Raw genomic sequence first — 13682 nt, forward strand, 5'->3', positions numbered from 1 at the left:
TTCAGTAGAGTTGAGGTCACTCAGCTGTTCCTGTTAGAAACTCTGCAGTTCAACAGTTTGACCAGAAAAACACATGACATGAAAACTACCACTTACCCCAGAGGAGGAAGAACGGACTGCAGCGGCTCGGCTTCTTTCCAACTGAGGACAAATGGAGAGGTTAAGAGAAAACGTGACAACCGTCATTACAAAAGACGTGACTTGACTTGGTTAGAGTCCTGTGTTTGTTGGACCCTCCAACCTCCCCACCCGCCCAACATAAGTGGTCCTTCTAACTTTATATTCTACGTAACTAGCTCTGAAGTTAGACTTCCGTTACGACACAACATGCTACAAACTCCACGTTACAACCGTCACTACAGAACACTGCTCCTTCATGCATGATATATTAATAGGTACAGCAAAATAAAGGTAGAGAGATGAACCTCCATGTTGTTGGACTCCATCTGGGTCTGCAGGTTGGTCTCCATCCTCTGAATCTGATCCTGAAGCTGCTGGACTTCAGCTGCTTTGTCTTCAAACTGGGAGGAAAGAGAAGATGAGAGACAATATATATAGATATAGATATATTAGACTTAGATGGAGAAGCCAAAAAAAGAAAACATATTTTGAGAAAAAGATATAAACCTCCTTAATGTTGGCGTCTGATTCCTTCTTTTGGTTCTCCAACTTCTCCTTCAGTGTCTCCACTTCCTTCTTCTGCTGATCTTCCTGACTGGGACCCTGGATCATATTAAGACATGTGACTGAACATCGTATACAATCACCCATTCACCCCAATCATCTGATTTCTGCTGAATAACCAGTGAGAAAGCTCAGCTCTCTATATAAATTATTATAAATTCTGCATTTCTGCAGCATGTGGGATGTAAGATATGTTTCCCCCTCAGTATATAATGCACAAGTTCTGAACCTCTTTCAGGGCTGCACAGTTTTATCTGTTTATGAATCCAATCTGATTATCTCTGTGTTTGATATTTGATATATATATAAATACTGTATATTATATAAATGTATTGTATAAATTGTACCTTTATGATGACCACTTACCAAAGAAAATGAAAAGATGCTACGGGTGTTTCTAGTTCTCTCCAGCTGGAAGGAGGAGGACATGAAGAGACACATGAGAACCACATTAAATCATGAGAGTAATGATTCAACCTGATGGTTCAGTTACACTGAGTACAATATGAACAAGTAGCTTCATATTCAGACAAGTGGATCTCAGTAAACACTTTGATCATCTAGTGTTCCTCAAACAGCAGAAATGTTGAGTTGAGAGTCTGTCTGCAGGTTAGAGGCTCAGAGGAGAGAACTCATTCAACCTGATCTATCTCTGTCTCTATTGATTCTGTATTAATAATAGAGAGATGAAGATGAAGACATGAACCTCTTTGTTCTCCAGCTCTTCCTTCAGGCTCTGCAGCTCGTTCTCGTTCCTCTTCTTCTCTTCATGGAGCTGCTGCAGCTCAGCTCTTTTAGTTTCTATCTGGAAGGACAGAGACAAGGTGGAGAGAGACAATGAGAGACATGTTGAATTATTCATTATTCATTTATTTGGATCTGGTCGTAACCTGCACAAACTACTGTAGGTTTGATCTACACTATGGATGATATATATAATGGGACTTCAAACTGAAATCAATGTGTTATATTAGAAGATGAACCTCGTTCTTCTTGATCTGCAGCTCCTCTTTCAGGGTCTGAACCTCCTTCTGCTGCTCCTCCCTCCTCTGCTGCTCAGATCTCTTCTTCTTAAACTGAGAGGAGAGATGATGAACAGAGACATGATACAAGACATGATTTTATTTTATAACATACCACACAACATGTTTTCTTTGCATTTCTGGCTCATGTCTCTTCTTCTCTTATTTTAATCTCCTCTAACGTTTGCTCACATCTTCATCTCTTTGTCTGAATCGTGCCTCTTCTGTTCCATTTCTCTTGAATGTCTGAACATCAGTTAACGTTAGCTCTCAGTCATCACTGCTCTTGTTCTCTTAGTTCTTTTGGAAACACAGATCCTGTTTGTTCCTCAACTTGCTCAGATCAAATATTATTTATAGTAAAGTCCTGTTTCTTTACTTACATGTTTGCTCTTCTTCTGCGCGTTTCCCTCCAAAACCTCCATTTGCACCGTTTCACCTGTCATGAGCTGCTCTCTCTCTCTTTCTTCAGTGACACACTGATCTACAGTTTTATTAATTTCATAGTTCTTCTTTTCTCCTTTTTCAGTTTGATCCCTGCAGTTTCCCTTTTTTTCTGTTTGAAAACATAAAGACAGTAGAGTTAAAGTATAAAAGACATGTACATATCACAGCATATGAGACATTTGAGTCTACAATGAGGTATGAAATGTGTTATAAAAATAAAACACCTAACAATTTGACTGATTGGAAATAAAAGTAGACATACCATAACATTTTGTATCAACACCATAAAACCTGTAAAATGCTGACTTTTTCAATTAAAATTGAATTTGCAAAATTCATATCACTATTCTCCATAAAACCTGTGAGAATAACGTTTATTAATTAATGTGTGACTTACTGATTATGTTTTGCCTCCATTTCCACAAAACAAAGAGAAGCAACAGAATAAACATGATGATCCAAACAGCCAAACTAACAGCTAAACCAGTGATGACGGGAGAAGAACTGGACTGGACGATAAAGAAATCATCTGAAGTGATAAAAAACAGAATTACATTAATATAAATCCTCAGCAATTTTAAACTAAAATAATAAATCACATAATAAAACACAATATTTTTTTTTACTTGAAATAGAGATGTGTGCCTCTCTGGTCTGGTTGGTGTTCTTCTGTTGGACTCTACAGGTGAAGCTGTTGCTGTGTCTCTTCTCCACAGTCACTCTGCTGCTGACAGTATAGAGGTCATCAGGACCTCTGACTGTCTCTGGAGGTCCAGCAGAGAGGAGGTTTCCCTCACCGTCCAGCCACAACACCTCAGGCTCTGGATACCAGCCTTCAGACCTGCAGTCTAACAACACTCCTCTGGTGGACTTATCAATCCCTGCTAAAGTGATGACCGGGTAGGAAGCAGAACCTGATGCTGTACAAAAGGAAACATTTTAAAACAGTGTGTGTCAGTGGAAGGAAAATATGGATACTTTAGACAATAATTAACAAGCTCCAAGTTATTACAATTATGAAAATAGCTTGATTAAACAAGTTTCAAATTATTTTTGATTAGACTTTAAAGCCACAAATCAAGACTTTTAGGAGCTCTACATTAGCATAATGATGAAAGTGTAGCTTTAATTAGTTTAATGTATTGAAGTATTATTCAGCTTTTTAAATCCTCAGTTGGCTGTTTTAAGTTACTAGAATCAGCCTTTTACTTGTAGCTAATTTATTTGTCCTTTATTGTGAAATGAAGCCGTTTTATGAACTCTTCACTGAAACCAACGGGATCAAATGTTGTAAATATCAACAACAGTATAAATAGTGAAACAAATAACACTGACTGTGTGTTTGATGTTAAGCTGGTTGATGTGAGAGTTCAAGAAATAACTTTAATCTTTTGTCGTTGTAGGCTACAAGTTAATAATCACAATGATATTGCAGCACTCGGCGCTATAACACTAAAGACTGTGGTACACTTCATTTCCCAACATCAATGTCTGACAGATGTTCCCACCAAAATCCTTCACTGGACACACAGCCTGCACCAAACTGCACTCTGAACACAAGCTGCACGTTTACTCACCAACAACAAGCTTGACAGAAGATTGTTTATGCCGTAGTGGAATGTCACATTCATACGTTCCCCGATCAGAGAGTTGTACTCTGGAGAGTTTCAGTGAAATGTTTCCTCGCTTCAGTTCATCAGTGAACAGTGATGTTCGTCCTCTGTAGGATGGATTTTGTACATTCTCAAGGTTCTGACGAGAACGCAACACATGGACATATCTTGGGTTCAGGTCAGATCTCTTCCACTCCAACGTCTCTGAGGTCACATCCATCACAGGTTCCAGGTGACATGGCAAAATGACGTCATTGCCAACTGCTGCTTCTATTGAGTGAGGTGGACCGATCAACGTGGACTGACCTGGAAAGAAATAGATATGTTTTAATAAACCACCCAAACTATGTTTCCTTGTTACCTTTTGAGAGAAATGGAATATGCCCCAAATACATTTTTTTATCAACAGAAAGAGAAAACCTTTTTTAATGAGCATATCTGCAAAATGTCCACTGGAATGTATTTAATTGGTTTTCCAGTATCTGCTTGTTGCAACTAAATCATGATTAATGCTGGTTCTATTTTATATACAACCAAAAACTATATTTGATGTATTTTATGGTTTTATTTATGCAACTCAAACCACTTGGTTAAAGTTGGGGAAAGGTTGTCATCTTGGTCAAAGCTGTTAAGAAAAGGCAGAGTTGAATCAAGAGCCAGGATGTATCAGGCTGTTCTCATGCACCATTCGTAGCTATACCTACAAAAAAATAATGCAATGTAATACTAGTGCATACTAATGCCTCAGTTTTTGTTTTGTTTTTACCTTTATTTATTCAGGGGGAGGTTTACTGAGAGCAATGCTCTTTTTCAGGAACGCCCTGATCACATTCACACAGTTACACATTAACACACACAGTTAATCTTATATTTTGATATATGTTTTTAATCTATATGAAGTGTGTTACACCATACATAAATTGACTCATTTTGCTACACATTCCTAGAACATAGATAATTAAGTTTGTAATAATAAATTCTGTCTGCATTTCCCTTTTTTATGTTGTCTATATTGAATTTTACTCTGTTAACAACATTTTATCTCAGTGAAGGCTCACACAGCGACCCCTCCCTCTATATATGGGAATATATATACAGTATATACTGTGTATATACTGTATATATATACTGTATATGCCTGTCTGTGTAGTGTTTGTATACCTACATGTTATGACCACAAGGTTCATCTATGTTGTGGAATTACTTAAATCAATTTAATTCAATTGATCAAGTTTTATTCAGTGGTTTATATCATATCGGTGTTTGGTACCGTTCTGCAGCGGATATCCAGATGTCAAATAGGGACGAATTAATTATGAGAAGATAATTTGTATTAATCCTAAAAAATAAATTTAAATTCAGAGTCTAAACTTTAAGTTCAGATAGGAGTGGTCAGACGCAGGCAGTGATCCGTTTCATTCTGAAAAGTCAGCTTTTTCAAAACCAACATGGCTCAGTTCAACATTATATTAATATATATAATAATATAATATATAAGGTGGGTTTATGAGTCACATTTTGATTTATTAATTATAGATCCATATTTTTATATTAATTAATGATTGATTATTAATCTGCTCTAAGCAATATTACTAAAAAACAAATGTACACTGTATGATAACCGTGAGCTTTCATACCACGGTATACTTTGGTACCGATACTGTTACAACCCTAAAGTGAGCTTAAGACAGCATTTGTGTGTGAGTTACCTCTACAAGAGTGAGTTAGGAGCAGATGGAAAACCAAAACACAGAGGTGTCTGAGTGGAGACTGACAGGACAGTCCGTCGGGCTGGTGAAGCATCCTGCAGCTCTGTAAATGAACCAGTGATACAGTGTATTAGAATCACACTTTTAAATTGTTTTAGTCTTCTTTAGGGGGTCCAGGGGGTCTTTAGGGGGTCCAGGCGGTCTTTAGGGGGAGATAGCAGGTCAACAGTAGATGTCACATAGACGTGGTGTACATCATCTGAAAGCTGGGAACCTGGAGATTAATTTGAGATGCAGCTCAGCACTGTGTGTCAAGTTGTTCTAGTTATAAATCAGAAATAATCATGAATTAATAAATCAATTAATTTTAAAATGAATAGTAAAAGTGTAGTTCCTAAGTTGTTGCAGCAAATTGTTGTGTTGATACCATTTGTTAAATGGATTTGCAGCTCAATTTAACCATTTTTTACCACTTGCGAATTGATAAAAATGATCAATAATCCCTCCAAAATGCCACATTAAGACACCAAGACCTTGAGGAACACCAGAGAAAAAGTCATGCTGTGATTTGGGATTAAAAACTTTTGACATTTGGAGATTTTTGCAAGAATTGCATTTTTCGGTGATTGGATGTCCTCGGGATCGTGGATCTCAGGGGTTTAACAAGAAAAGTTGTTGTTTTGTAATTGATACGACTTGGCTGATTCAAAAATACAATTGTGAATCAATAAAAAAAATAATCTGAATCTTTATTATATAATAATTATTAGTAGTATTTGTGTATTTATCTGTATGTGAAGTTTGTTAGTTTTTGTCTTTCACAATTGTTTGTCACACCCTGTACGTTGTAGTCCATGTTACACACACACACACACACACACACACACACACACACACACACACACACACACACACACACACACACACACACACCACATTTACAATTATTCATTGTGAATATGTTGATATCAAATAATACTTTTGTCAACACAGACAGTACGTCTACTATAACATCTATGTGTGATTTGATGCTGCTGGATTCACAATTACCCGGCAATTGAAATACATTTTACACACGGATACAACATTTCCACCGACACAAAGGCTATAAAATAAACTTTATTTTTCTTTTATAAACTACATTTATTGTCTAAAGGCAGACCAGGTTTTATTCTAGACAGTGACAATGTCTTTTAAAATAGAAGTTGAAACATGTAGAAGAGGTAGAAATAAATTAAGAAGACGACGTACCAGTTTCATGATGTCTCGGACGTTTCTTCAGACTGCAAAGTCAAAGTCTGTAAATTATTGATAAGCAGTTATCTTGACATCAGTGTAGTTAACTGCTTTAGATTTAGCTTAAACCAGCAGCAACAAATAAATCACCAATAAATTACAGAGATTACAATAAATTGAGATCTGATGTACATGTTAGTTAAAGTCTAAAGCTAGAGAAAGTATTAATTATTTTACAGTTAAACTTTAAACACAGTCTGGTGATTGACTCTGCTTTCCTACGCTCAGTTTCACTTTGAGTGTTTTTATGATCAGCTGAACTTTGAGCCTGTTGCCACTGGTTTACGAGTATAAAATATTACAGCTGCAATTAAATCCTTCAGGAGTGATAACATTGTCTTTTTATGTCTTATCATCTTGGGGAAAAGGGTAGTTGTTAGGTCTGTTATCTCACTGCAGGGGGCAGAACAGGACTTGTTTCTCAGCTCCAGACAGCTTCATCTATAAATCTCAGACTCAGTAATGTTAACGCTGACTGTAGCAGCTTTTAACAAAAGATTTCTGCCTGCAAAACAAAACATCCAGTTGTCTTTCAGCTGTTGGTCAAGGTGGTCAGGAACGGGCAAAACACCAAAACACAGGAACAGGTATCAAAGAAAAGCAGGAACAGTTCAGGTTCAGGTTCAGAGAGCAAAGACATGCACATCATTAACAATCTGGCGAGGAGCAGCTGGAGATGGGCTGGTATAAATACTGTGAGGGGTAATTAGGGAATGAGGAACAGGTGAGCAGGTGAATGAGAGTCAGATGGAAAAGTCTGAGGGCATCTGGTGGACAGGTAGAGAATGAAGGGGGTCAACAAATTACAATTTACAAATTTACATTTGAATATGTTGTCGCCGCAGCACTTTCCCTGATAGTTAAATATTGACACGGGGGGGTTTACATGGTAGTCAATGGAAAGCCCAGCAAAACACAAGACTTTCATCCAGGAGGCCACTGTTGGTGTCCCATGTTACAATCAGCTGTTTGTCCGAGTCTCGCATTCACAACGTTCAGGGTCTTTTTTCTGTACAAACGTAGCAGTTTTAAGCTCAACCATGTAGTTCTTTTGTGAACCTAACTATAGTGGTTTTATTGCCTAATCCTAAAGTGACGCCACGGGTAACTATAGTGGTTTTGATGGTAAAAATAAAGTGAGGCGAAGGGGCGTGACGAAGCAGAGGTACGTGACGAGTTGAGATGAGAACGTGTTGAACAAACTGAACAGGAAGAGGAAGCTCTCATCTACATTAAACTTCAGCTGTATTTCAGTCTGATGCTCAGACAGCAACAAGACGACATGGAGGTTACAGCTCTCTGCTTCAGACTGAGTGAGTACTGAAGTGTCTTTGTTTTAAGTTTTACATAATCCTGTATATGTAAGTATATATAGTGAATGAGTCAATGGGTGATGTGTGTGTTTCCTTTGTCTATCCAGTGATGCTCGTATTCTTTCTGCCCAGTGCACATGTTCAGAACAGAGGTAAGTACTCAGTCAATCCTTCATCAAACCTCGTACGAACATTGATCGAAGCGATGATATCATTAAACTTATTACATTTTCTTTACGTATAGCTGAATCTGAACTGGCTTGAGTTCAGTTCTCATTGAGTGGGAATATCAGAGTGTTCAAATTTAAACTCTATCGGCCACATTTGCAGATACATGGCTTTGTCTTGATATTGTGCTTCATAACATGTACGTTTCATCTGAGAGAAATCGTTTCTTGTCCGTCTTTCTGTCTCAGATGCAGCTTTCCGTATCGTTCCAATCAGACTGCAGTTCTTTGAATACGAGTCGGTCCATTTTCACTGCGAGGGTCTCGATGGCTCCACTCAGCTGAGAGGGATCAGGAACGCAGAGGAGTTTATTTCAGCCTGCAACGAGAGGACGCTGGTGCTATCCGGCACGATTCTAAGAGCCTATCCAGCAGACGCTGGAGAGTACTGGTGTGAGACTGAAGGAGGAGAGAGGAGCGACGGTGTCAACATCACCGTCACTGGTAGGTTGAAGTTTCCATGAAACGTCTTTACAGGAAATCCCAAAACGTTGTTATACCAACTCGTCACATACGGCCGCTTTGCCACAGCCCCTTGGCATCACTTTAGGATTAGGCAACGCTGCGCCGGTGTGTTTCATACTGGCGCTAAAGGGTGCCGACGGCCGTGACAAAGCCTCCGTATTTAACGCCCTGGTAATGAGAACAGGCTGGAAATGTTGTGAGTTTGAAGAAGACATTAAACTCATAGCAGTTGTCCGACAAGTTGAGCAAATGTGAATTACATAATATTTCATGACCAGCTAAAGAACCTTTGTTTTCCAGCTGGTTCAGTGATCCTGGAGAGTCCTGTCCTCCCTGTGACGGAGGGAAACGATGTGACTCTGAGCTGCAGGAACAAGACGACTTCCTCCAACCTCACAGCTGATTTCTATAAAGACGGCCTCCTCATCAGGAGCAGCTCTACAGGAGAGATGACCATCCACAGCGTCTCCTGGTCTGATGAAGGACTCTACAAGTGTGACATCTCTGGAGCTGGAGGATCACCAGAGAGCCGGTTAGGTAAGAAAGTCAGTTTGAGGATCAGTTTTCAGTTTGTGTCAGAGTAAAGCTCCAGAAAGCCCTCAGAGACGACCTGTTACGTCCTGTTAATACTGTCCTGGTGTTACAGCAGATGTGTCCTGTTGTCTCTGCAGCACTTCACAGAGAGACGTGTCCCTCCTCAGACCACTTCATACATGTGGTCCTGGTCTTGAGGACTGTGTCCACCATAGTGATGGTGGCTCTGCTGCTGCTGCTGGTGGGACTACTGCATTGTGGGAAACTCAGAGTCAAGCAGAAATAACTGGTCCTCATGTTTACAGGTCAAAGGTCGTTTGGTCATCAAGAAAAGACGTTTTAACATTTAATCTTCTGTCTTTACTTTGACCTTTGTTCATGTTGGCTATAAGGTGTCAGACTTCTCTGTGTTACTTGTTCATACTTGCAGTGGCTGTTAGACTTTCTCACACACAGAAAGGTTAACAACCACAGAGCTACTGACTGATGCATGGACTATTTTTAAAAAGCCAGATGACAGTTTTCTCAGTACATGTTGTTGTTCCATGTTTAGTTTTAGACTCTACAGATGCTGCTGATCATTTGAGCTCCTCAGACACAAACCACATGAGAGAATATATGAATAGAAGAGGCGTTCAAGAGGCTCTGTAGAAACAATAAGATGCAGCTTAAAGAGTAAATTGTGTGTTGAGTAAATACATCATTAAATATGAAGTCATCTGCTGTGTTGCTGCATCACCTCTTTCTTTAGTCGGTCACAACATAGTAACTGACATTAATATAATGAGAATATAATATAATTGTGAATGGTGAACATGATTAACATTACACTTGCTGGCATGTTAGCATTGTTAACATTGCTACTGACTTTAGCATTCAGCTCAAAGCAGCTGTTCCTCAGTGCAGCCTCACAGAGCTGCTAGCAGACTGTAGACCAGCGGTTCCCAACATGGAGGTCGAGACCCCCAGAAGAGGAGGAGAAAGCAGAAAAAAACACATTTCTGCTACACAAAATTATGATTATCTTTTTATATTTTCATCTTTTCTGTTGTTGTTGTGAAGTACTGGATCATTTTACCTGATCATCTGATTCTGAACTTGAATGTTCCTTCAAAATAAAATTCACTGAAATTCATTGAGATTAATGATCAGCTCTGGTCGACACAACATCAATTTAGAACGGGAATTAATATTCACAACCTGCAGCTACAATATTATCCTGTTTTACTTATTTTTTTGTATTTAAGCAAAACATACACAGACTATTCTTATTTGTTTATTTGAGTAGAGAACATGTAAATGAAAAAAGTCATTTCAGTCAAGAAAACTTTGTCAGCACAACTTAATTGCAAATCACCAAAGAATGTACAAATATCACTCTGTGAATATAAAATAATATTTTTCTGTATATAGTGTAAGTTATATTTCACAGGACAAATATTTAAAAAATGCATACTTTGAAGTAAAGATATTTGATGTAAAAATATATAAATATCAAACATGTCTTCATCTTTTTTATCTCTTCATTACAGAACATGGAGTAGGGAATTACATATTATTAGTATGAATTGAATTACAAACAATGCACATATAATTTCAAAGATCTGTGAAGATCTAATATAAATATTCAATCCAGTAAACATACAAAATAAAGGTTCCTGAGTGGTATTAGCTCACATGTTGTTATTGAGCTGAATTTATTTCATCCTTTGTCTTTAACAGTTCATTAATGAAGAGTTGATTTTCAGCACTGAGTCCTGTTGTTCTGATGTTTAATGTTTACATCACTATTTACCATTCAGAATGCATTCTGGTGTTACTGATGGTAACGTTTTCTCCTTTCTCATGGAGAAAATCGATAAGATAATCTAAAAAAAGAAAACGATTATGACAGCTGGCTAATTAATAACCGCTCAGTTAGTATGAATTGAGTTGATGTCGGACGCCAGTGTCACTGATGAGGGTGAACTTCAGACTGTCTCCAGAGTTCCAGGGTGTCAAGTCCTTCCAACACAGGTCATACTGCTGAAAACAACCTCGGCCAGTCATCTGTAAAATACAAAGGTCACAGACTTACAAGCAGAATCACTGAATCATTAAAGTTATACAAATATGTTATTATTGTTCTTGTTATTCTTCTTCTTCTTCTTCTTCTTCTTCTTCTATATATTATTTCCTTTCATTTTTAATGGAACTCAACAACAGTGGTGAAAGAAAGAAGAAATAAAAGATTAATGCAGCAACATAAATTGAGAAATCAACAAAGACTCACAGTGAACTTGCTTCCAGACTTGAGTTTGAATGATGGCTTAAATGTGTATGAGATGATTTTTCTGTTGACCTCCATTTCTAACGTCCAGCCTCCCAGTGGTTGGTCCTGAAGGAGAGAAATTAAGTACGAGAGGGAGAATGAGACTAAAAGAGACTAATGAATAATGTGTTATAGATGAATCCATTGTGTTTATACAGTAAATGATTGTCTGATATTTCTGTCTTCACATGAAAACAAGAGAAAGTGATTCTGGGATAAACATCAGGTCATTATCTTGGTTTGTCCCATCAGAATATCCCAGGATACACTTGGTTAACGTACTGCTGAACATGTTCTACACACTTATAGAGTACTTATAGTGTTCATACAGACATAAACAACATTACCTTAGGGGACTTCTTTATGAGACGGATATAATTGCCCTTTTGGTTGACCTCAACAACAATGGGAAGTTCTGTGGTTGAGCTCTGACTGGCTGAGCTGCTCTCGTCCTCCATCTCTTTCTTTAGGTTCTCCACTTCTTTCTCAGCATCGTTCATTTTGGTCGTCTCCTTCTGGAGCTTCTCCTCAAACTGGAGGGAAAGAGAGATGAAGAGAGACATTTAGTTTCATTCAGTACTTTATTTAGTCCACATTATATCCTGATGAACTAGTTTCTGATTGGCTGGATGTTGTGATTTGACTCAGGTTTAATACTCAGAGCACATTTAGACTGTCAGGTGTAACAGTCAGTGAACAACTGAACTGATGAGTTCAACATGTAATTAGGAAATAAGTACTTTACACTTTTTTTTTTTTAAAGTTATTTTTTTGGGGACATTTTCCATTTTTATTGGGAGGACAGTGGATAGAGTCTTGAAAGGGGGGAGAGAGAGAGTGGATGCGGAAAGGGCCACAGGCCGGATTCGAACCCGGGCCGCCGCAGTCAGGACCAAGCCTTGATACATGGACGCCCGCTCTACCAACTGAGCTAACCCAGGCGCCCAAGTACTTTAAACTTTAAACAATTTAATATTTATCACATTTGATCACAGATTAGATTGAATGTGAATAAATTGATTTTGTTTCACTTCTTTTTGTTTCAGTTATTTCAGTTTCTCCAAAAAATTAATCAAAGTCACATGGAGAAGATGAGACAATGATTTGGGTGAAAAGATGAACCTCAATGTTCTTGGTCACCAGCTGCTTCACATCTGTCTGAGCTTCCTCTTTCTTCTGCTGCTGATCCGAGAGCAGCTTGTCCACCTGGGAGAGAGGAGAGATGAAGTAAATGTTCACATTAATATCTGGATGAATTCTCATTGTGATCAGATGGATGATGAAACCTGTTCATACAATACAGAGATGCTTCTGCTTTAGAGTTATAAAATACCATACCTACTACCTGCAGGAAGAATGTAACTGAATAGTTATACACATTTGTATTACTAGTTCAGTGTCTATCCAGAACATGTCTGTTCAGAAACACCTGTTAAATTCAGTCTGGTTTGCGGATAAAAACTCACCCAAGTCTGCCTACTAGTGGTCAGAAACACTGATGAAATACACTTATCAGATGAATTAATTACCAGACAGACATATTAGTTACTTTCTTTAACATAACCTGTAAAGTAGAGCATGGATTTAATTAGTGGAGGTATTTAGCTGGTGGTAAAGTTATAAGTTAGTATGGTAGAAACATCCACTAGTTGAGTTTCAGGTTCAGAGTGGTGCTGTCCCTGTAGACTATCCACTCAGACTAGTTTGGTTGTAACGTTATTCTATCCAGCATCCAGCAGCAGAAGTGAAGTTCAGTCAATGAGCTGCTGTCTGTAAAGACCTGCTGCTGATGACATGCTGGACTCAGTCTGCAGAGAACTAAAGCTCAGAGTGATGTCACTTGTTTATTCAAAGTTTATTCATATTAAACAAAATTGCACCAGTCTTAACCCTGCATGTCCTCTGGTCCTGATCGTTACACCCTCCTAGTGTGAAGTAGATTGGACTCTATTATGAAACATGTCTTCTAATGTGTCTTTCACCACTTTTTGGCTCCTGCAAATATTTTTGTGACAATAAACATCTTCATTGTTCTTCATTCTGATGAGAGTTATGTGTGTG

General features: G+C 38.2%; 3 protein-coding genes and 1 long non-coding RNA gene across 4 annotated transcripts in view; 1 reads left to right on the forward strand and 3 right to left on the reverse strand.

Moving 5' to 3' along the window:
* Positions 1-1046: 1046 nt before the first annotated feature.
* Positions 1047-13682, reverse strand: part of LOC141760471 (uncharacterized) — a 53941-nt gene continuing 41305 nt past the window's right edge. Inside the window, exon 3 of the long non-coding RNA XR_012592370.1 lies at positions 1047-1095. This is a non-coding gene — a long non-coding RNA (uncharacterized LOC141760471). The remainder of the gene's footprint in view (positions 1096-13682) is intronic.
* On the reverse strand, positions 1255-4054 carry LOC141761255 (butyrophilin subfamily 3 member A2-like). Its single transcript, XM_074624586.1, has 6 exons — positions 3731-4054; positions 2780-3073; positions 2630-2682; positions 1668-1760; positions 1391-1489; positions 1255-1287 (listed from the first exon to the last, which is right to left on the reverse strand). Exons 1-6 carry the CDS (start codon positions 3984-3986, stop codon positions 1255-1257), a joined length of 828 nt encoding a protein of 275 aa, XP_074480687.1. The 5' UTR covers positions 3987-4054.
* LOC141761256 (high affinity immunoglobulin gamma Fc receptor I-like) lies at positions 8054-10260 on the forward strand. Its single transcript, XM_074624587.1, has 5 exons — positions 8054-8084; positions 8192-8236; positions 8501-8755; positions 9077-9313; positions 9448-10260. The coding sequence occupies exons 1-5, from the start codon at positions 8054-8056 to the stop codon at positions 9594-9596; spliced, it is 717 nt and encodes a 238-aa protein (XP_074480688.1). The 3' UTR covers positions 9597-10260.
* Positions 10580-12150, reverse strand: LOC141760469 (prelamin-A/C-like). The gene is made up of 3 exons (XM_074623325.1): positions 11969-12150; positions 11583-11687; positions 10580-11359 (listed from the first exon to the last, which is right to left on the reverse strand). Exons 1-3 carry the CDS (start codon positions 12119-12121, stop codon positions 11228-11230), a joined length of 390 nt encoding a protein of 129 aa, XP_074479426.1. The 5' UTR covers positions 12122-12150; the 3' UTR covers positions 10580-11227.

This window comes from Sebastes fasciatus, chromosome 22 (assembly GCF_043250625.1).
Source record: "Sebastes fasciatus isolate fSebFas1 chromosome 22, fSebFas1.pri, whole genome shotgun sequence".
Taxonomy (NCBI): domain Eukaryota; kingdom Metazoa; phylum Chordata; class Actinopteri; order Perciformes; family Sebastidae; genus Sebastes; species Sebastes fasciatus.